This window comes from Sorex fumeus, unplaced genomic scaffold, assembly GCF_029834395.1.
Source record: "Sorex fumeus unplaced genomic scaffold, SorFum_2.1 ptg000064l, whole genome shotgun sequence".
NCBI lineage: Eukaryota > Metazoa > Chordata > Mammalia > Eulipotyphla > Soricidae > Sorex > Sorex fumeus.
This window is the reverse complement of record NW_026606121.1, coordinates 5,039,450-5,062,533: the sequence shown is the minus strand read 5'-3', so window position 1 is coordinate 5,062,533 and position 23,084 is coordinate 5,039,450. Positions and strand designations below refer to the sequence as shown.

The 23,084-nt window shown below is 67.0% G+C and overlaps 1 protein-coding gene across 1 annotated transcript; it reads left to right on the top strand.

Moving 5' to 3' along the window:
- Positions 1–699: 699 nt before the first annotated feature.
- Positions 700–22,861, top strand: ELFN1 (extracellular leucine rich repeat and fibronectin type III domain containing 1). The gene is made up of 2 exons (XM_056128254.1): positions 700–817; positions 20,153–22,861. Exon 2 carries the CDS (start codon positions 20,294–20,296, stop codon positions 22,691–22,693), a length of 2,400 nt encoding a protein of 799 aa, XP_055984229.1. The 5' UTR covers positions 700–817; positions 20,153–20,293; the 3' UTR covers positions 22,694–22,861.
- The last annotated feature ends 223 nt before the right edge of the window (positions 22,862–23,084 follow it).

Below are 23,084 nucleotides of genomic sequence, written 5' to 3'. Positions count from 1 at the left end.
GGCGGCGCGGGGCGGTCTCGGGAGCTCGGACCGCTCCGGGACTCGCGCGCGGGCCGTGGCCGGCCGGGGGCGCTCGCTCGCCGCTTCGGGGCTTTCGCGGCCGCGATGCGGGCGTGGCCGCTGGTGGCCGGCCTGGGCACCCAGGGGCAGCGGCCGAGACCCAGGTGGGGTGACCCTGAGGGCGGCTCCGGGCCCGGCTGGACGGGGTCCGCGCGCGGGCGCGACCCCCTCCCCGGCCCGGCCCGCGCCTGTCCTCTCGGGTCCGGCTTCGTGTCCACTTTCTCGAGGGTCCATGTCGGGCCGCGGCGCGCTCCCGCCCGGGCCGGGCTCGGGGGCCTCCAGGGCCGGGTGCGGGCCCGTGGGAGGGGGCGCGGCCAGCCCCGGGCACGTGTCGGCTTCGGCCCCGGACCACTCTCGGGCCGGCCGGGCCCCGCCCGGTGCCCCCGCCAGCTGTCCCTGCCCCTCCATCCCTCCCCGAACCCGAGCCCGAGCCGGAGCAGGAGCCGGAGCCCGAGCCCGAGCCCGCGCCCCCCGCGCCGCCGCCCCGCCTGCCCCGCCGGTCCCGAGCTCGCCCTGCGCTTGACGCAGTGAGCGCCGCAGCCCGGCTCGGGCCGGCTCGGCTGGCTCCGGGCGCCGGCGGCGGCTCCGGGGGGCGGGCGGCGGGGGAGGGGCGGGCTGGGGCCGGCGAGCACCCGGGAGCAGGAGGAGGAGGAGGAGGAGGAGGAGGAGGAGGAGGAGGAGGAGGAAGGCGCGAGCCACGCCGCGCCGCCGCGCTTGGGGACCAGGCGCGCGCACCGCCCCGCCCGCAGCCGGGCAGGTAAGAGGGTCGCGCGCGGGGGCTGCGGGGGCTGCGGGGGGCGGGGTCCCCGTGCCGCAGCGGCGTGGCGGCTGGTGAAGCCCCGGCCCCCGCGGCGGTGCTGGGGGCGGGAACGGGGTCCCTAGCGGCACGCGCAGCCCCCGCGACCCGTCTCAGCGTCTGAGACTCGGTTTTGGGTCGCCAGTGCGTGCGGTCCGAGGGTCCCTGGGTCCGGACCGACGCACCCGAAGTTCGCGGTGGCCGAGCCCAAGCCGGACAAACTTCCCTCCCGACGCCGCCGTGGCTGGGGGAGCCGGACCCCGCGGGGACCCCGAAACTTTCCTGAGCGTTCGGAAAGCGAACGGCGGGGAGCGGAGAGCGGGGAAGGGGCGGCGCCGGCTACCCACGCAGCCGGGGGTCGTGGCATGACGATCCCGAGACTGCCTCGCCTCCCCGACCCTTGATCCCCGTTCCTGGCCGAGGATGGACAGGGCAGGACTGAGGTCTCCAGCTGCGCGCGGGGGCTCAGCGCCCGCCCGCCGGAGCCCCCATTCCCTCAGGCAGCCGATGGGGGTCACCGGCCCGGGAGCAGCGCCTGGGGAGCACCGGCCGGGGAGCAGCGCCTGGCTATATTTAGGCGTCTGCGTCCCAGCCTGCGGCGGGCGGGCGGGCGGCTAGGCGGGAAAGCCGGAAGCGGGCTCGGCCAGGTGCGACCCCCGTCTTCACAGCCCCCGTTCCCTCCTCAGCGCCCCACCCCGCGCTCCTCCCACGCTCCTTCCTCTCTGGTCTCGGGGTGTGCGTCCCCCAACTTTCCCGCTCCCCAAACTACCGGGTGAGCCTGTGGCCACTCCATCAGCCAGGGCCGGCCGGCGGCCAGTTCCGGCGTCCTGCCCAGTCCCGACGGTCCCGGCCCGCGCCCGCTCCCCGGGGCCTGGGGAATAGCCGCCCCGCGCCCCACTGTTCAGCCCCTTCCACCCTACGCCCCTCCGACCGCTTCGAGGCGTTTGGGGTTTGGGAGAGGGGGCTCTGGGGGTGCGTTTCTCCTTTCGGCCCACGGCAGGATCCAGCTCCCGAGTACTTTGGGGCCCTTGATCTCGGCGCTGAGGGTCGCCTCCGTCCCCTCCTGTGAACTCTGCACGGGGGCTGGGGGCGTGGAGCGGCCGGGGGTCCCGGAGGTGTCCGCGGGGCGGCGCGGTTCCCGCTGGCCGCGTCCATGGCTACACCAGGCCACGGGGTGGCGCGGCCACGGGGGAGGGGCGGCCCGGGGTCTCGGACCCCGCGCCCTGCCGCCCTGAGCCCCCGCCCAGGACCCTTGCCCTCGGGAGCCCGCCACAACCCGAGCCGTGCCTGCAGCCCGCTGCTGTCTGGGCGCGCGCTGGGAGAGCGCCGGCCGCAGCGGGGGTCGTGGGCCGCCTCCCCCTCCCGGGCTGGGCTTCCCGGGGACCTTCCAGCTCTGAGCCGGCCCGTCCTCCCTTTCTCCTGCGGGAACGGGGGTCACAGGGCGGCCCTGCCCTTGACCCGCCGCGCAGAGGCACCTTCCCCAGATGCTCCGACCTGCGCGGAGGTCCGGGGCGCCCCGCGGGTGGCTGCTCCCCACCTCTGGCCGAGCAGAGGCGTGCGCGGAGCCCCGGCTGCCCGAGCTCTGCCTGGAGGCGGGGGAGTGCGGGGACCGCTGGCCGCAGCCCTGCCCGGCGCCCGCTCGGTCGGGGAGGCTCGGCTCGGTGGCCTGTGAACGGAGGCAGCTCTTTGGTATGCGGGGTGGACAGCCCAGCTGCCGGCCGGACCGAACCGAGCGCAGAGCGTGCGGAGGGTACTGAGGCGCGGGCGGGAGGGGCGGGAAGCGGAGAGGGGCGTGGGGGGCGGGGACCCCAGCGGGACGGGATCCCGATGGGGGGGGTCCCCGCAGCGCCTGCTCAGCCCGACCCCCCCACAGGATCCTCCAGGAAGACGGCGGAGCGCCGGTCCCTGGACCCTGCCGGACTCCGTTTCGGACCCCCGTTTCGGGGCAGGGGGCTCGGGCCGCGAAGGTGGGAGGGTCCCTGGAGTGGGAGGAAAGTCCCAGAGCCGCCTCTTCAACCCCCAGGGCGCGCAGGGGGCGTTCCCCGAGCCACGGACCCCGCCTTCTCCCGGCGCCCCCTCCCCCGGCCTGAGAGCCGGTGCCTCGGCTCTGCTCCGTGCGTGGGGAGTCGCGGCGCGCGCCGCACCGAGCGTCCCCGACCCCGAGCGGACCCCGGCCCCCTCCCCGCGCTCCCCAGGACCTCGGCGCTCCTCGCGCCCCCGGCAGCTGCGCGGCGGTGGAGGGAGAGCCGGGCGGAGGGGCGCGGGCAGCGCGGGCAGCCGCGGGGCGGGCAGGGAGGGAGCGGCGAGGGGAGGCGCGGGCAGGGCCCCCCCGCGGGCGAGGGGCGGGGCCGATCGATGGGCGCAGCCGGGGCGGAATCTCAATCCGCCGGCGAAGTTGGAGCTGGAAGGACGGCGCCGGCGGCCGGGTGGCAGGTAAGCGCGCGGCCCCGGCCCCGGGGGCGACCCCGTCCCGGCCCCGCGCGCCCCCCGCGCCCCGGGCCCGGCGCGCGGCCGAGCGCAGCGGGCGAAGTTGGAGGAACTTGGCGGCGGCGCGGGGGGCGCGCGGGGCCGGGCCGGGGTCGCCTTGCCTCGCGCGGCCCGAGCGCCTCCGTCCCCTCCGCAGCCCCGTGGCCGCCGCCCGAGCGCTCCCCGGGGCGCGCCCGCGCGTGTCGGCCGGAGCTCGGCTGCCCCCGGGGTCTCCCCTCCGGCCGTGCGCGGGGTGCGGGGCCGACGGGAGCGCGGGGCGCCGACTTGGTAGGTGCCCCCCGGCGGCCCCGTCTCCCCTCGCTCGGCTCTGAAGACCCTCGTTAGCGGCAGGCCGCCTGCGTGCGACCCGGGTGGGGGTCCAGCGGGCCGCCGACGCGGGGACCCGCGCGACCTTGGGGCGGCAATTGGCGGAGCCTCGCTCTCTGTGCCTGTGAAATGGGGTGTTTCGGCCAAGGGGCCTGTCCGCGGCCGCAGGTGCGAGGCTCCGGGTTCCGGGTCGGTCCCGAGCTCCACGTGGGGGGCGGGGCCTGTGGAGCGAGGGTCCCGCGGCCCCGGGCCTGAGCCCTCCGAGGTCGGGGGCGGGGTGGGGGGCCGGGGGAAGTGACCGGGGCTTTCCCAGAGCTTGCTGGCCTCTGCCCGGCGCGTCTGTCAGGCGAGCCGAGGTTCCTTGCTTACACGAACATGCATCTTTCCCATCTGGGCCCGCGGCCCCCAAAAGTCTCAGCCTGGAATTGAACAGCAGGGGCCGAGGGGGACACCACCTTTCCCGAAAGGGCAGGTGTGGACGCTGAGCCAGGATCCAGTCCTGGGACCCTGGTCCCGGGTACGCAGGGCTGGAGGTGGACGCCCACACCCCCAGCGCGAGTACCAGGATGATGTATTGGCTTGAGTAGGCTCCAAAATAGAGGGAGGACGTGTCCGTTCCCTGCCCCCCCCCCCAGGACCTGGAGCCTGCGTGTGCTTCGGTGAGTGCCCGGGACTGAGTGAGGCCTGGGGCTTCCCCGCCAGCCCCTGAGCACTGTGTTGACGAGCCCACACGCAGCTCCGGGTGTCAGGGATGTCCTGAGGCTAACCCTTGCTGCCCTGGGGCCTGGCTCTGCTGGCCTTGGCAGAGTGCGTGGGTCAGTCTGGTGGTGCATGTCTGCCGGCGGGACAAAGCGCCGGTACCGGAAGCGGTGGTGAAGGACGGTCGCCGGGCCCCGTGTCTGCTGGCCCTGAGCAGGGCGCGACCGTGGGCACTGGGCAGGCTCCTGCGGCCGCCTCCCGTGCCCCTCCTATCCTGGGTCCAGTGTCTACTGGGGCTGGAGCCCTGAGATGGGATGTGCAGGGAGGGACTCTCTCTGGCTGTGCGGGTTTGGGGAGCCTCCTGGTGGGACCTCCCCACCCTTCATTAGCTGGTGGCCTGGTAGTGCTCAGGAAGTGGGGGCCTGGGTCTCAGCCCACGGGGGGGGGTGCAGGAGGCAGGAGGGCGTGGTAGGGCAGGCTGCTCTCCGGGGTCTTGTGGACCCTATGCCCCCCTCCTGGGGAGCAGTCCCAAGCCCAAGGTCACCCAGTGAGCTTGGGGTCTGGGGGGGCCTGGGACTCAACCTAGGGGCTGGGGAGGAGAGGCAGCATCGAATAGGGCCTTCTCCGTGGCACCCTCAGCCCAGGGTCTGTCCCTGGGTAGGCGTCAGAGTGCCCCTGGGGTCCAGAGGGGGGTCTGACTGTCCCCCGAAGGGGGACTTGGAGGGGGTGGAAGGCCTGGGGGCTCCCTGCACCTGCTCCCCGTGGCCTCGTCTCCCGTTGTCCTGCAGGGCTGGGGGAGGAGGGCGTGGGGACTGTCTGCTGGTGACCGGTGCCTCCGTGCTCTGTCTTCCCTAGGGAGACCGAAGGGTCTTCACAGAACTTGCCCTCAGGTCCTCCCTTCCTGGGCCCTCTCTGTCCCCCAGGGGACCTGGGTCTTGGGACAGGGATGGCGAGTCCCAGAGGCTCAGAGCAGCTGGGGGCCGGCTTTGAGTCTCCAGAAGTGGCAGCCACGCAGACCCAGACAGAGCCATTGCCATCAGCTTCCTCTTGCTGAAAGAACAGAGAACCCTGACTGCCACTTGGGGGGCTCGAGAGAGGTGGGGAGCCCCCAGGAGCCTGCAGGAGAGGACCCAGGCACGGGGGTCCCCGGGAGCCTAGCTGCCGTCCTGCTTGCCTGCTCTCTGGGCAGAGGAGGCACCCCTTTACTCAGGGGGGATCAGGTCAGGAAGTGGGGGGGCCCACCTGCAGGGGGCCTGAGCTCTGTGCAGACGGGCATGGCCTGTGGGGACCCAAGTGAGAGGTCGCTGTGTCATCCGTGGTCGGGCTGCCCGCATCAGTTCTCACTTGGGGAGAACCGGCCCCTGAGCTGCCCAGGTCTCCGGGGCCATGAGTGACCATGGGGTGAGGCCGTGTGCCCCCTAACCAGCGTGAAGGGAGTCTTGGGGCCAGAAGCAGGGAGGAGCTGCTGGCTGCTGGGCTGACCGTCTCTGCCCCACTCCCAGGCACCCACGGGTGAGCCGGCCACAGACAGCTGGGGACAGAACTATCTCCTGGGCGGACAGCCCCTCTCCTAAGACACCGTGCATGAGCTTGGCACACACATGTGTACATGCAGGTTTAGTGTATGCTTACAGGTTAGCCTATGGATCACACATGTGTGCATGCAGGTTTATTCAGTGTTCACATGTTTGCGGTAATCACCTTTCCCCACAGATGTACACACGCGTACGTGAATGTGTGCACACCCACATGTGCCTGCCTTCATGGAAATGTACATGCGTGGGCATGCCTGTCCCCACGGGTGCACATGTGTACAGGTATGCACTCACACATGTACACATGTGCACCTGCCCCTGTGGGTGTACACGTGTATGCGCACATGTGCTCCTGGGGAAGAGGGCTGCTCATCTCAGACCCAGTGTATGGGTCTACTTCTTTGGTTTTTGGGGCCACACCTGGCAGTGCTCGGGGCTGACTCCTACCTCTGGGCTCAGGAATCCCTCCTGGGGTGCTGGGGTGACCCTGTGGGGTGCCGGGTGCTGGGATGGAGCCTGGAGTTCGAATGGGACTTTGTTTTGCTCTTGACTGTGGTGAAGAGTCCAGACATGCACACCCGGTTCTTTTTTTTTTTTTTTCGCTTTTTGGGTCACACCCAGCGAAGCACAGGGGTTACTCCTGGCTCTTCACTCAGGAATTACTCCTGGCAGTGCTCGGGGGACCGTATGGGATGCTGGGAATTGAACCCTGGTCAGTCGCATGCAACGCAAATGCCCTACCTGCTGTGCTATCACTCCAGCCCCGCGCTCCCGGTTCTTGGGCAAAGAGGAACCTTGGTGGGTCTCCTCGCAGGGCAGGGGGCAGGCAGGAGACCCATGTTAGGGACTCTGGGGGCCCAGTCCTGGTGCTTCCCTAGGGGGTTGCTTTGACCTTGGGCCCCTCTGGCCCCATCCCCAGGAGCACTTGGCATGCTCAGTGTCGGGAGTACCTGGTGTGCTTGGGTGTGGGAGTACCTGCAGGGTGTCGGGCACCTGCAGGGTGTTGCGAGAGTCTGGCTCGGTGTGGAGCACCTGCTCGAGCATCAGGGAACATCCGAGGTGTTCAGAGTCAGGGCTCCCATTCCTGCCCCTTCTGATTCTGAGTTTCCTGCTGGGACACACTGGCTGCGACAGCAGCAGGGTCCCCTTGCGTGCATGTGGACTGGCCAGTCCCTCGTCCACTGTGGGGTCCGGACGCCCACACTGGCTCTTCCTTGGAGCAGTGCCTCTGATCTTTGTCCCATCCCGAGTCTCTGTCCCTTGACGCGCTCTGGCCCCTGCAGGCCCCGTCCAGCTGTTTCCGTCTGTTCAGAGGCTCATGCCCCCATCTTAGAAGAGACCACTCAGTGCCCTTACCTGCGGTCTGCTTCCTTCAAATGAATGGCAAAGCGCCCCACCTGTGCCCACGGCTCTGGCCCCGACCCCGCGGCATTGCCAGGACCAGCAGGAGCTCAGCAGCCGTGCACGAAGGCGGCTCTGGCATATTCTCACCGGCACGCTTGGCTCTGACCCTCTCCCTTCCTCTCCCTTCCTCTCCCCACCTCTCTCCCTCTCTCTCCCTCTCTCTTTCTCTTCCCTTGTCTCTCTCCCTCTCTCTCCTTTCTCCCTCTCTTCCTCTCACCTCTCTCCCTCTCTCTTCCCTCTCTTCCCTCTTTCTCCCTCTCTCCCTCTCTCCCTCTCTCTCTCCTCTCTTCCTCTCTCTTCCTCTCTCTCCCTCTCTCCCTCTCTCCTCTCTCTCCATCTCTCCCTCTCTCCCCTCTCTCTTGCTCTCTCCCTCTCTTCTCTCTTCCTCTCTCTCCCTCTCCCTCCCTTTCCCTCTCTCCTCTCTTCCTCTCTCTCCCTGTCTCTCTCCTCTCTCTCTCTCCTCTCTCCCACTCCCTCTCTCTCTTCCTCCCTCTCTCTCCTCTCTCTGTCTCTGCTGATTACTAAGTAACTACTTATTTATTTAAAATGTTTGTGTTTTCAGTTGAGTCACCGTGAGATACACTGATACAAAGCTGTGGGGTCCTCACTCTGCCAGCTCTGCTCTGCTCCTTCTCCAAGTCTCTCTGAAATACCTCAGCGATGCCAGCCCCGCGGGTCTCGATGGGGCACGGGATACCAGGGTTGAAGAACAAGGATTTACTCTATCACCTGATTCTCTAGTTTTTCTTTTCGGGGGTTGAGGCTTGGGAAACGGCTGGCGGTGTTACTCCTGCTCTGTGCTCAGGGGTCGGTCTTGATTCTGGGTTCAGGGACTTTCCGAGGCACTGAGTGGGTTAAGGTGTGCTGCGTGGAGGAGGCAGCCTTTGGCCCTGGGCTCTCTCTGGCCCCTGCATCTGTTTTCTTCAAAACACAAGTATGGGAGTCCTGCCAAGGGGCTGCGCCCGGCCCTGGACATGCTTCCACCCTGCCGGGGCCCCCAGGGCCACTTCAGGACAGACAGTGGAGGCCAGGGCGTGGGGAGGGCAGGGCCCAGCTCTGTTGTGGCAGTGCTGAGCCAGCTGAGTTCAGGCTGGGGCATCACTGGGGTCACAGACCTGTGGTCTGGGTCCTGCAGGAAGGTTTTTTTTTTTTTGGTCACACCCGGCAGTGCTCAGGGGTTACTCTTGGCTTTGCACTCAGGAAGTACTCCTGGCAGTGCTCAGAGGACCATGTAGGATGCTGAGAATCGAACCCGGGTCGGCCACATGCAAAGCAAACACCCTACCCGCTGTGCTATCGCTCCAGCCCCCACCTGCGGGAAGTTGTTGGGGTCACAGGTGGGCCCCAGGGTTCTTCAGACAGTTCTTTGGGTCACTCAGTTGCCGGGGCTGCCCCGTGTGCATGGTGCAGAGCCCGTCACCATCCATGGGTCAGGTGCAGGCGTCAGGGCCTCTGCTCCCCCGGATCTCTGCAGGCTGCTGGGGTCTTCTTTGGCGTCAGCAGTGGGGGTCCGGGGACTAAGCTCTGGAGGCCCCTGACCCTCACTTGCTGCTCCAGAACCTTCCTAGTATCTGATCTCAGCCTGTTCTGTCTCCAGGTCTCTCTCCGGGCGGGGGGAGCAACCGGTTCCTACCTGAGCAACAGAGGAGGGAGAGGAGGAAGGGGCCCTTCATGCGTGCAGGGTCTGGGGCAGGTCTGGGGGGGCCTCTGCCTGCATGCACATGTATGAGGGCACGTGTGTGCTCAGCTCCGCCCCTGCATGCACATGTGTGGGGGCAGATCGAAGGTCCGCTCACCTCCTTCTTGTCCCTGTGGCGACTCAGACTCAGAACCGGTACAGGTACCAGGGAGCCCAAGACTGCTTGTGGTGCTGGAATGTGGGGGCCACAGAATGGGGGGTCCCCAGAAGAGGGTGAGTTGGCACTGGGGAGGCTTTCGGAAGATGAGGGAGTGCTCCTAGCAGACGCGGGGACCCAAGGAGCCTTTTGAAGGCCCCTCCAGCTATGACCGTGCGGGCCATCTTTGGGAGGGCAGGAGACTGGACATCTCCGCTGGGCCTGGGTCTGTCCCTCGGGGATGCAGCTCGTGGGTCACCCGAGACTGCTGGAGTCCAGGGGAGCCGGCCCCTCCCCTGAGTCCTGAAGTTCCTGCAGCCGTGTCTCCATGGCAACACGGTGATAGCAGCAGGTTGGCTGTGGGAGGGGATTCCCGGTGGCCCCCTGCACAGCACCCGGGCACCTCCCGCAGCTCGGACAGCAACCGGTTCCTCGACGGACGGACACACGGACTCCCTGACATGGACAGACACACGAACAGATGCAGACTCACGGACCTGTGGGCCCCCTGACAGGCGCCCAGACACCGAGGGCACTGCTTGCTGCCCGCAGCCCTGCCCGGCCCCCCCCCCCTCACTCTTCCTGGCCCGGCAGGGCTGGCGGGTCCCTGTGCAGACCAGGTCCGACTCCCAGCCTGGGTACCGGAGACTGGGTGCCTCTGGGCCCGTGGCGAGCCCGGGGTGTGGGCCCACCCACAGGCAAGCTCTGCATCTGTTGTGTCTCGCTGTGCTGTCCGTCGGAGGGCCCGGCCGGGTCCTTTCCTCTCTGTGCTCCTGCCCCCAACCCTGTGCCTCCGCGTCCACACCTGGGCTGTATCCTGGAGTCGGTGCTCTTCTGGTCCAGCCCCTCCGTGGGCCTCATGATTGGCTTGGCTCCTGCGTGCCTGCACCCCTGAACCTCTGCAGGTCCAGGTCCCTGTCTTTGGGCAGCGTGTGTCTGTCCAGGGACTCACTCCATGGTGACTTCGCTGAGCTGGCGTGAAGGTGTAGGATGGGTCTGATGTGTTCCTGCCTGTCTGGGCGGGTGGCCAGGGCCAGTGGGAGGGTCGGGCTCTGGGGGCCGGGGGGCTTCTTGGAGGAGGTGCTGCTACTGAGCTGACTCACCCAGCTGGGTCCAGGCTTGGCACCCCCTACTCACTCAGGGCCCCTGCCCCTTCCTGGGCTTCCTGGTGAGATGACGGGCAGGTCTAGGTCCTGCCCACGTGCAGCCCCATTCCCTGCCCCTGCCAGTGGCCTTGGGGTGACTGCGGTGTGTCCAGGAAGGAGCCTCTGTCATGGCAGCACGCGGGGCCCCAGGTCAGTCCCTCGGAGCACGGGGGTCCTGGTGCCAGCCCCCGCCCGGGCACAGAGTCTGCTGAGGGTCAGAGTGCCACGGCAGGACACCCGGACACTTCTCTCTCCCATGTGCAGCTCCTGTGTCTTTCCAGGCTACCTCCTGGCCTCCTGGGAATAGCCTGTCCCTGTCCACTGACCCCTGCTCTCAGCCAGTCACGTCCTTCCTGCCCTGGCTCAGGCCAAACACAGGGCACATCCCCGGGGTGGAGCCAGTGACCTCACACAGCCATGACCACCATCCCCATCCTCCCTACCACCCTCCCCCATCCTCCCCATCCTCTCCCATTCTCCCCATCCTCCCCATCTTCCCCCATCCTCAGCCCATCCTCCCCATCCTCCCAATCCTCCCCATCCCCACCCCCCATCCCCCATCCTTATCCCCATTCTTTCCCATCCTCCCCATCCCCCATCTTATCCCCATCCTTCCCCATCCTCCCCATCCTCATCCCCATCCTCCCCATCCTCCCCCATCCCTCCATCCTCATCCCCATGCCCCCCCATGTCCCCCATCCTCCCCCACCCTCCTGTCTTTCTCACCAACCCACACAGCCTCCCTCCCAGAGGAAGGGTGTGTGCTGGGTTGGAAGGGGGAGGCCAGCTCCCTGGATGGACATGGGCTGGACTCCAGGTTTCCAGACGAGCTGGCACGTAACCCCCGAGCGAGCAGCTGAACCCGAGTGGGGGGGAGGCGCTTCCCTCAGTGCTGCCTTCTCGTTCACGTCTCGCCGCGTTTCTGTCCACTCGGAGTCTGCAGCGCCTCTGCCAGCAGCCCTGGGTCTCGTCGCCGTCCTGGCCAACTTGGGGTTCAGCTCTTCCCCGTCAGCTGCGCTTTCCCGCCCTGCCCGGCCGCCTCCCGGCTGCAACTGACCACCACGAAGCAGCCCTCAGCCCTCTGCCACACCCCAGCCTGTTCCGAATCACAGCTCCGGGAACAGCCCCGTGTCTGTGCGGTGGCAGGGTGTGTGTGTGTGTGTGTGTGTGTGTGTGTGTGTGTGTGTTTGTAGGGCCGGGGCAGGGGTGGGGGGCTCATGGCTGAGCATGGAAGCTGGGAGCAACTCGGCCCAAACAGGGAGTCAGTGCAGGACAGGGCAGTCATGAACCGCCTGCAGGCTGCAGCGGCCAGTGGCCAACGGCCTCCAGCACAGGCCTGGCCTTCGCACTCCCAGTGGGAATCACCGGGAGGGGCCTTGAACGCTCGCCCCCCAGAATACAGGCACCCAGCTGCCGCACCGTGGGGCTTGTGCCGCTGCCCGGCTCCTTGTACTCAGCCCCGAGCCCCCTGCCCAGGCTTGGCGGGTGAGTTCTGGGCGGGCTCTGCCGGCTAGACTTGAGGGGTCCTTGCCTGGGGACGGAGAGGCTTCCCCCCCCCCCCCCCCCCCGCAGCACCTTCAGGCCTTCCCGGTTGGCGCCTCTGAGCAGCGCCACGGAGGGCAGCCTTGTCCCTGGTCTTGTCTGTTTGTCCATCTCTGTTCATCTGCCCATCTGCCTGTCTCTGTGGTGTCCAAAGTAGTAGGCTGGTGGCGTCACAGCAGCTGCCGGTCCTGACGCCCCCTGAGGTACAGACCGTGCACTCATTCCTGATCCCCATCCTCGCACTCCTCATCCTGGGTGCTCCCTGCCTGGTGCTCCTGCCTATCCAGGTTCTCTGGCTTGTGATTTGTGGGGGGGCTTCTCCGTGTCTCCCGGGCTTGCCCATCTGCTTTCCTGGTGTCCTGGCCAAGCAGTGTCCCTCCCCCTGGTGTGAGTTGGTGGAACCGGTGGGGGAGGACCTCTGTGTGCGGGTGTCCTGGTGCTCCCCGCTGCAGCCTGAGCTCCACCCGGGCCGGCCACTGGGCGGCCCTGCTGGTGTGGGGTCTGCGGGTGCCCCAAAAGGGTGCTTCACGCCTGCCTGTGCCTGGTGTTGGGGTGTCTGGCTGTCCCAGGCTGTGGAGGCATCGTTGGGGGTGGGCACCTTGTAGCTGTCCTCAGGGATCCCTCCTGGCGAGGCTTGAGGGACTGTGTGGGGTACCGGGCACGTATGACAACAGTGTGCAAGACAAGGGCCAACCCTCGGTCCTGGGTAATAGCCAGTCAGGCAGGGTTTGGACACTGGGACCCCAGGAGCCCCCAGAGCCCCTAGGGCCATGGCCCTGGTGCAGGGACGTGCAGGCAGGAGCGTGGCCTGGGGCCCCGGGTCTGCTTGGCTGTGCCGTGGGCCTCGACTCTTCCTGCTGCTCTGCCTCCAGCCTGGACCTGCTCTGTGGCAGGGCTTGCCCCGTCTGTCTGCTGCGGGTCCCTCCACCTGGGGCAGGCGTGGACCCCCACTCTGCTCCCTCCATCTCCCTGACTTGGTCCCCCACCGGGAAGGTGGCCCCGTCTGGGTGTGAGCCGCACGTCAGGGGTGTGCAGGAGAGGCCCCTTTGCCGGATGGGGATTGTCCCTCGGTTTCTCCTTTTCCATCTGGAAATGGGGCTTGCGATTGGTAGGCTTGGGGGGTCCTGAGGGTGCTGAGGCCCCGGGAAGGGGTGTCTGGACAGAAACACCAAAGCAGAGTGTCTGTGTGGGCCTCGGGGTCCGGAGCGTGTGGGGCGGTGCACCTATGTACGCATGCTCACGTGGACTCATGTGTGGCATGTATGAATATCCACGTGTCAAGGCAGGTGTAGGCATGTGGTGGATAGACGCAGACACGCGTGTGCAGGCGCCCCGTGTATGCATGTGCAGCTGCATCGCGTGTGCCTGGCTACACACCTGCTCTGTGTGGGGATAGGTGGAAGCCAGCGTCAGGTGTCACCTCTGAAGAACTTTCTAGAAAATCAAGCTCTGCACCGGTGCCTCATGTCCAGCAGCAGGAGGGCCCTGGGTGACAGAGGTCACACTGGGGCAGGTGGTCAGGTTCTGGCGGGACGGTGGGTAGCCGCAGGGCGGGGCAGGCTGGGCCCGTGTTGTTTTCTCCCAGCACCTTACCCCGGGCAGGGCTGCCCTCATCCGCATCCTCAGATTCAGCCCATTATTCTTCCAATTAGCTGTTGAGTAATTAGCTCTAATTGATGAGCTCCCCCCCCACCACACACACACACACACACGCACATGGTTTTAGTTATTTACGTCTGCTTTTAACCAACAATCTTGGGTAATTGAGTGCCACTCATTTGTCTCTCTGCACATACACGTGTGCACACAGACACACAGAGCCACACGTGCTGTCCCCCCCCTCCCACCCCTGTCATTCCAGCTCAGTGTCACCACCACCCTCTGCTCCTACAGCCGGGGGGCTTAGGCAAACAGGCCTGGGGCCCCTCTCGCGTCTGGGGTGGACCCCGCCGCCCGGAGACTCCCCCGTCCCAGAGTTGTTGCTGCCTCAGCCTGGGGGTTGTGAGCATGACTGCTGAGCACGGGGAGTGACGCCTGCTTGACTGCTCTGGGGGACCAACAGGGGTCAGTGATCGCTGGCCCACAGCAGGGAGTGGAGGGGTCTGGGCCACTGGCCCACGTGGGGGCCCGGTGCCTCCTACCAGCGCTCACACCTCACCCCTACCTCCCTGGGCAGCCTGAGCCCGCCCTCTGCCCGGAAGTGAGTGACCAGCACTAGCCGTGCCCCTCTGGTGCACAGTCCCAGGGCCCGGGCCCAGGAAAGTGGCCTTGGTGTGGGACCCCCTCTGAGGAGGCAGCATTACCTCGTAGCAGCGGGAGGTGGGAGTGCGGAATGTGGGTGCAGCCTGAAGAACTTGGGGATGTGTCATCCTGCAGAACCAGTGTCCCTTGGGCCACCGGGCATTGAGTTCACCTGGGGAAAGTGAACTTAGATGGAGAGACCTCCGGGGATAGAGGCACACCCCCCCAGGGATAGAGAGGCCCCCTTGGGATAGAGAGGTCCACCAGGGCATAGAGAGGCTCCTTCGTTTATAGAGAGGCCCCTCGGGGATAGAGAGGCCCACCAGGGCATAGAGGGACCCACCAGGGCATAGAGAGGCCCCCTCCATACCCCCGTGCATAAAGAGCTACCCCCCCCCACCCGGGATAGAGGAGGCAGGTCTGGAGTGTCTGACCTCAGGCGTCCTGGGTGTAGGGTCAAGGCCTCGAGGGGCATCGAGCTTTCTCCCTCCTCTCCCCCCCCCGTGTCTGGGAACTGTGGGGCGCCGCATGCTGCGGTGAGAACCTGTCAGATGGGGGAGTGGCTTGGGGAGCACATGGTCTGGGCTGTTCAGGGGTGCCCAGCAGGCCTCATCCCACCGTGCCCGTGCCCCAAGATACTGCAGGAGACGCTGTGCTGGCCCTGCCCGGTGGGCCCCAGAAAGGTGGGGCTGGGCTCGGGGATCCCGGGAAGTGTGGGGGTGCAGACCGGCAGCCAAGAGGTGCGGGGGAGCTGAGCAGGCCTGAGACCCGCTGTGAGCAAGGCCCTAACGCTGACACCAGCTCGAGTGGCAGCCCCCTGGCGCCTGCCTCAGTTTCTCCACCCAGAATATGCGCCTGGATCTCCCAGAACCTTTGGAAAGGCTGTTCCTGGGCAGGGGGTGGGCATGGGGTACCCAGCCTGGCCCGGTCAGCCTCATGCTGTGCACAGGGGGACACTGGGTGGGAACGGTGGCCTTGTCTGGGGCTGAGCATATGGGGCGGGGGTGCCCTTTCCTGCAGGCCCGCGTGAGTGTGGGGAACAGGCCGGGCCCTGCTCCTCCCCCACCAGTGCTGATCCCCCCGGACAGCGTGCTGGCAGCCTGGCTCAGTGCACAGGCCCCGCCTCGGTTTCTTTCCCCTGGATGTGGAGGCTCCCTCACCCCATGCTCCAGGGGCTGGACCGTTTCGTTTCTCTGCCGCGGGTGACAGCCCAGCTTCTGTCCAGATCTGCTGGCGGCTCCAGCAAACAGCCCGAGCTCATTAGCAAAAGGTCACCACTGCCCGGAGCCTAGTGGGCGGCTGCAGGGACCTGGACTCCGAGGGCTGGGAGCAGCATACGCCGACCCCATCCTCCCGCGAGGCCGCCTCCGGGCTCCCGGCTCCGGCTCTGGACTCTCGTCCCTGGTCCCCTCTGACTCTCCCTTGCTGCCTTTCTCTAAGTGAATTCACTTAAAAAAAAAAAAAAACAACTTAAATACATTTATTTAAAAGGGAAGTTTTATAGCACGATTACAAATGGAAGCAAGCTTGGCTTGCCATAAATAGAATTCATAATCATAAAAATAAATTTGCTGGAAACAAAGCAACATTATTAAATTCTGGCTGGAAGCTGCAGCAGGGGTGAGGCCCCTTTCCCGGGGAGAGCGGCTCCGCCCTCAGAAAGAACAGAGGAACTTCGGGGCGCGGGTGCTGAGTGCCACATCAAGGGTCTGGCTGGCGCGTGGGTCCCACCAGGGTTATTCCCTCGAGCGGTGGGCCTGGTGGGAGGGGGCTCACGGTCCCAGCCCCAGGGGGCGGCAGCTCTGCCCCGTGCAGCCAGACCCTGCGGTCAGGTTGGCGAGATGGTCAGGAGGGCAGGTCCTGGCCTCTGTCCCCTCTGCAGGGCAGCCTGCGCTCTTGAGGGGGACAGCCCCTTCCTCCCCTCTGCCTCCTGCAAAGACCCCAGTTGCTCTGTCCGAGCCAGGGCAGGCGTGACCCTGGGACCTGTTTTTCATGTCCCTCTTGGACACAACTGGCCTGTGTCCCTCTGGAGGTACTTGGGGCCATTGATTTGGGCACTGGAGGCCTCGCTATTTGAGCCCCTCTTTCTCCAGGCCTTCCCCGCTCCCCCCGGGCCAGGGCAAAGCCTTGTTCTCCCCACACCTGCTCTGGCTCCCAGCTCCAGGCTGAGGCTGTCGGCTGTCCGTACCTCCCCGGCTGGTGGGGGGCTTCCAAGAGCCCTGGGTGAACTGCCCTCTGTCGTGTGGAGGGCACAGGTGCCTCCTGCGTGTCCCTTGAGCCCCTGGGCCCACGTGCTGGGTTCCGGGCACACACAGCACAGAGGCCGGATGCCCTGAGCCTCACGTGTGTGTGTGTGTGTGTGTTGTATGTGTGTGTGTGTGTGTGTGTGGCGCGTGGCCTCTCATATGGAACCTCCAGGATTCAGGCCCGGCCCGCTCCTTTCCACAACATTTAAACCCCGAGTATCAAATATTTAAGATGACTCAAATATTTAAGAAATGGCTAATAAATATTTCACTCATTATGAAATATTTAACACAGTCAAAGGTATGAAGATTAATACCCGAAAACCTACCCGAAAAGGGAAAGTGAGTTGCTGCCTGGGACGCAGGGATCCCCTGACACGGGACCACGTGAAACTTCTGTGTGGGGGGCGCAGGGCTCTATCCCCAGTGCGGGACCCCAGAGCTCATCACTTCTCTGCATCCTGTGGCGGCGTCGGTGTGGGTCAGATTGGCCTGCTGCTGGCCCTGCCCTGTCCCCCTCGGCCACCTGTGGCAGCGGGGCCACAGACCACAGACCAGCTGCGGGGACCCAGTGAGGCCCTTGGGGTGTTGGGTGAGGAGTTTGGGGGGCAGGCGGCCCCCTGACTGCTGAGTCCTCACACCCCCCTTGGCAGCTTCCAGCTGTCAGCTGCTCTTTGCCTGCCCAGAGATAAGTGTCACCAGGAACTTGGCCGGAGTTGGGTCATCAGCCTGCCTGCCTGGGAAGCAGGATGGTCGCCCTGGGACCACGCCCAGACACACGTGTGCCATGTGTATGTAAGCGGGGGTGGTGGTGATGGTGTGCCTGGGCACGAGTGGTGGGTGCTGGGGCTCAGTCCCCCGCCTGCTTCGGAGGGCCTCAGTCTCCTGTTGGATTTAGCCAAGATGTGCCCACCCCAGAATGTGTGTGAGCATGTGTGAGTCTGTGTGAGAGCGTGTCCAACCTCCCCGGAACCCAGGACGAGTGGCACCTTCTCTGCAGACCCCCATGTGGTGCCAGGGCCCCCTCAACTGCTGCTGTCTCTAGGAGCTGCTGGGGGGGGTGTGCAGGGCCCACCGGGAGGCCCATGGACAAGGGGAGGCTGCTGCTGGGTCCCTGAGGGCGCCCGTCGGGTTCGGGCAGTTCTGGAAGGCCCCACCTTTGCCTGAGGCGGGTTCCTGGAGGAGCCTGGGGCAGACCTCAGCCTCAGTCCCTGCCACCTCATCCCTGCCCCCACGCAGCTCCCAGGTCCAACGCAGACAGTGAGGCTTCCACCCACCCTGCTCAGAAACTTGCGTTCAGAAAACAGTAGCAGTGGCCGCCGGCCTTGCCCAGAAACTCCAGACATTGCAGGAAGATGTGGAACAGAATTGCAGGTGTTGGGGAGAGGAGAGGAGCCGTTTGCAGATGGGTGGGCGGGGACGCAGACCCTGAGATGGTGCCCAGGGGGAGGCCGGTGGGAGGCCCACGCTCAGGGAAGGGGGGGCTTTGCTTGCCCAGACATAAGCGTTGCCCGGAACGTGGTCGGAGTCGGGTCATCGGCCTGCCTGTGGCCACCTGGGCAGCAGGATGGACGTGGGCCTGGGAGCACTGCAGGGGCCGGGGGGGGGCCCGTCAGACCAGTGATGGGGGGGCTCCGAGTGACCTTGTCTGCGGCCCCCACCTGGCACCTGAGGGCCCCTCAGGACGTGCCGAGTTCTTATGGTGACTGGCCCAGCACACAGTGGGCATGAGCCCCCCAGAACCAGGACCATGTGTCCGTGCTGGGAGTGTCATGTAAGGCGATTTTGGGTAGGCCAGGCGGGACCTCAGGGACAAACTGGGCCCTGGCTGCCTGCTGGCTTCCCTGCCCTTCTAGAAGCTTCTTTCTGAGAGAGGTGCTTGAGCCCCCAGGGCCCTGCACAGGAAGTGTCTGGCCTGGGGTATCCTGGTCCTCAGGGTGGGGTGGCACGTGACTCGGCCTGTCCCTGCACCACGTCTCACCGCTGTCCAGGTCAGTGACTGCCCGCTGGGCCTGCCTGTCTGGCACAATCAGTCCCGCAGGAAGGGGGAGGACCCCGAGGGGCTCCCCAGCATGGGGGTCTGGAGGGGAGGGTTGGAGGTCCTCCTGCTCCAGCGGCAGCACGCGCCGGGAGAGGGTCACGTGACCGGTCCCCAGAGGCCAGCCAGCGCCGGGTGGAAATGCCGCAAAGTGATTTCTCCCTCCAGCGATGCCGTACATCATGTTTTTTAATTTAAGAAGATGCCCAGTGGAAGCGTAACAGACCATCGAGTGTTCGGGCCCCTAATTAACTCCAGAGCAGCAGGGCCCAGGCGGCCCTGAGAGACCCGGGCATCTGCCATCCCCGCATGCAGGCTGGGCTGCCAGCCCACCCGTGTGTCGCCCGGGTACCTTCCCCACCACCTTGAGAGGCGTCCCCGCCCAGGAACCCATCGTCCAGCTGGGGAAGCAACTCAGAGAGGCTCAGGCCTTTCCCAGGTCACACAGCCAGCGCAGGTGGTGCGGGCCTCGCCCTGTGCCGCGTCCTCCGTGGCCTCCCTGGCAGCAGCGCCCAACACCCATGTTCCTCTGTTCCCTGGGAGGCAGAAGGGCTGGTGGCCAGCTCTGGCCCCACCCGTAGGGTGTCTGCTCCCTGCCCCAGCATGGGGCAGGGGCTTCTCTGGCCGGCCCCTCCCCGGCCAGCACCCCATCCCGGGCGGGGCCTCCTCCCTCAGGCCTGGAGGTTCTGTGGGTTGAGCCAGCTGCAGGTGTCTCTGGGCTCCCAGTGGTGCCCCGTGTCCGGACCTTGGGGCTCCAGGGCTTCCTATGGGCTCTCGTCCCGAGGGGGTTGCGTGCTGAAGCCTGGCTGGGCGCTGGGGGCAGGCGGGTGGCATTCCACGGGCTCCCCCAGGCCCTGAACACATAGCAGCCACTTGGTCTCCACAGGGACCACACAGGACAGGCCCCGAAGGGATCTGGGGGCCTCTGGGGTCCTGGGGACTCTCTTCCAGAGCAGGACGGAGCCGAGCGTTGGCACATCAGCACGCCTGTCCCCACTCTGTGTGTGTGTGTGTGGGGGGGGCACACACATAGGTGAGCCCGTGCACACGTGTGAGTGTGTGAGTGTGTGAGGCGTGTGCAGCGTGGAGGCGAGGCTGCCCGAGCTGTCCGTGGAAAGGGCTCCCCTTAATCCTCCTGAGCTGACCGGGCTATTCTGAGAGAGATTAGGGGATCAGCACGTCTGCCGTGGGCACTCCTGGGCGGACTCCTGGTCCTGCGTCCCAGGTGCTCCCGCTTCACCTCTGCCCCGGGGGGGCCGGTCCAGTGATGCCAGCGGGAAAGTCTGTCCCTCCCTCGGTTCCCGCAGCCTCACTGCGGCTGGCCGGCGTGGCTGGGCCGCACTCGCTGGCCGCTGGCCAGCCCCAGTGGCGGAGGCGCAGTAAATCCCCACGCTAACAAGGCATGCTCTCTATGCCTCCTGCAGAAACACGGCCGAGGGCGCTTGTGCCAGCACTGCCCTGTCCCTGTCCCTGGTGTGGCCGAGCCCCGAGCTGTCCTGGGCTCTGCAGCACTAAGGCCTGCAGCCGCCCACCACCCCGCAGCCCCCTGTGACCGGCATGTGGTCTGGGCCTCAGTTTCCTCTCCTGCCTGCCGGGTGCTCGGGCGCTGTCCCTATCTGGTCTTTGTTGCGGTGTCGGCACCGGGTGGGCTGGGGGCCCTGCCGCCGAGCCCCTGATTCCCAGCGCCCCAGCAGAGGCTGCCAGAGGCCGCCCGCCTTCAAGGAAGTCATCCCGGTCCATCCCGCAGGGCCACCCGCCCCGTCTCTGAGCTGGACACGGCCTCTCTCCTGAGCCTCTCCCCTCTCTTGTCTCTGGCAGGACTGACTGGGCCGCGGGCGGCTGTCAGGGCCCAGGCGGACGGAGACCAGCGCGGCGGACGCAGCAGCCGGCCGTGAGCCATGCGGCGGGGGACGGGACGCGGCTGAGTCTGAGGAGCCGGTGGTGCCGCGGGGCGTCCTGATGGCCGGGTCCTGGCGGGCCGCGCTGTGGGCCTGTGTGGCGGCCGCGCTGCTGCAGGCGGCCGGGCTGGCCCGCGCCGACTGCTGGCTCATCGAGGGCGACAAGGGCTTCGTGTGGCTGGCCATCTGCAGCCAGAACCAGCCGCCCTACGAGGCCATCCCGCAGCAGATCAACAGCACCATCGTGGACCTGCGGCTGAACGAGAACCGCATCCGCAGCGTGCAGTACGCCGCGCTGAGCCGCTTCGGCAACCTCACATACCTCAACCTCACCAAGAACGAGATCGGCTACATCGAGGACGGCGCCTTCTCGGGCCAGTTCAACCTGCAGGTGTTGCAGCTCGGCTACAACCGGCTGCGCAACCTGACCGAGGGGGCCCTGCGGGGGCTGGGCAAGCTTGAGTACCTGTACCTGCAGGCCAACCTCATCGAGGTGGTCACGCCCGGCGCCTTCTGGGAGTGCCCGAGCATCGTCAACGTGGACCTGTCCATGAACCGCATCCAGCGGCTGCACAGCGCCACGTTCGCCGGGCTGGCGCGCCTCTCGGTGTGTGAGCTCTACAGCAACCCCTTCTACTGCTCCTGCGAACTGCTGGGCTTCCTGCGCTGGCTGGCGGCCTTCACCAACGCCACGCACGCCTACGACCGCATGCAGTGCGAGTCCCCGCCGCTCTACGCCGGCTACTTCCTGGTGGGCCAGGGCCGCCAGGGCCAGCGCAGCATCCTGCCCAAGCTGCAGTCGGTCTGCACGGACGGGGCCTTCGCGGCTGCCCCAGATCCGGCCCGGCCACCCCCCGGCCGCTCGCCGCCGCCCCCGCCCCCGCCGCCGCCCGAGCCCAGCCAGGGCCCGTGTGGGGACGAGGACTGCTTCTCGGGCGACGGCACCACCCCACTGGTGGCCCTGCCCACGCTGGCCCCCCAGGCCGAGGCGCGGCCCCTCATCAAGGTGAAGCACCTGGGCCTGAACTCGGCCACGCTGACCGTGCAGCTGCCCAGCCCCTTCACCCGCATGTACACACTGGAGCACCTCAACCACAGCCGCTCGGCCACGGTGTCCCGGCTGACCCGCGAGCAGGAGGACATCCGGCTCACCGACCTGCACGCGCTGACCAACTACACCTACTGCGTGGTGTCCACCAGCGCCGGCCTGCGCCACAACCACACCTGCCTCACGCTCCACCTGGCCAAGCCGCCCGGGCCGCCAGCGCCCGTGCCTAGCCCGTCCACGGCCACCCACTACATCATGACTGTCCTGGGCTGCCTCTTCGGGATGGTGCTGGTGCTGGGCGCCGTGTACCACTGCCTGCGGCGGCGGCGCCGCCAGGAGGAGAAGCACAAGGCGGCGGCCGCGGCGGCTGGCAGCCTCCAGAAGACCATCATCGAGCTCCGGTACGGGCCCGAGCTGGAGGCGCCCGGCCCGCTGCTGGGCCCCGAGGCCGTGACCCGCGTCCCCTACCTGCCCGCGGCCCCCAGCGACGTGGAGCCCTACAAGCTGGCCGAGGGCGGCGGGACCCCCCAGGCCGGCAAGGGCGACTACATGGAGGTGCGGGCCGGGGAACAGCGGGACTGTGAGCTGGGCCGGCCGCGCCCCGATGCCCAGGGCTCGGTGGCTGAGATCTCCACCATTGCCAAGGAGGTGGACAAGGTCAACCAGATCATCAACAACTGCATCGACGCGCTCAAGGCCGAGTCCGGCTCCTTCCAGGGCGGCAAGGGGGGCGCCGTGGCCGAGCCCCTGGTGCTGCTGACTGAGCCCCTGGCCGCCAAGCACGGCTTCCTGGCGCCCGGCTACAAGGACGCCTTCGGCCACGGGCTGCCCCGGCACCACAGCATGGAGGCGGCCGGCCCGCCGCGTGCTGCCACCCCGGCGGGGGGCTCCATGCGCAGTCCCCGGGCCTTCCGTGCCGGGGCCGCGCCCCCCGAGGCCAAGTACATCGAGAAGAGCTCGCCCGCCGCTGACCCCATTCTCACTGTGACGTCCGCCGCCGCGGTGCTGCGCGCCGAGGCCGACAAGAGCCGCCAGTGTGCCGAGCACCGCCACTCTTACCCGGGCCCCCGCCCCGTTGGGTCGCCCGCGCCCCCTCCCCACGACAGCTTGGGAGGCGGCCGCAAGGCGTCCATCTTGGAGCCCCTGACGCGGCCCCGGCCCCGCGACCTCGCCTACTCGCAGCTGTCCCCACAGTACCAGCACCTGAGCTACTCCTCCAGCCCCGAGTACCCCTGCCGGGCCCCCCAGAGCATCTGGGAGCGCCTCAGACTGAGCCGCCGGCGGCACAAGGACGAGGATGAGGGCGTGGCGGCCGGCCATGCCCTGCGCAAGAAGGTGCAGTTCGCCAGGGACGAGGACCTGCACGACATCCTGGACTATTGGAAAGGGGTCTCGGCCCAGCACAAGGCCTGAGGCGGCGGCCTGCACAAACACGGCACACGCGCGGGCACGCGGACTCGGGGAGGGGGCGCCGATGGGGACACAGCCAGGCCCGCGACGTGGGTGCCTGGAACACTGTTGCACACACGCGTACGCACACACACACGCACACAGGCCTGTGTGTACACACAGACACGTGCACACACAGGCACATGTGTACACACACGCAAACACGTGTGCCCAGACGCACACAGGCACACGTGTCCACAACGCAGACACACGTGCCCACACATGCACACAGGTACGTGTGTACACACATGCAGACACGCATGCACGCACATACAGGCCTACGTACACATGCAGACACGTGCACACACAGACACGTGTACGTACACACACATGCACACACAGACGTGTATACACA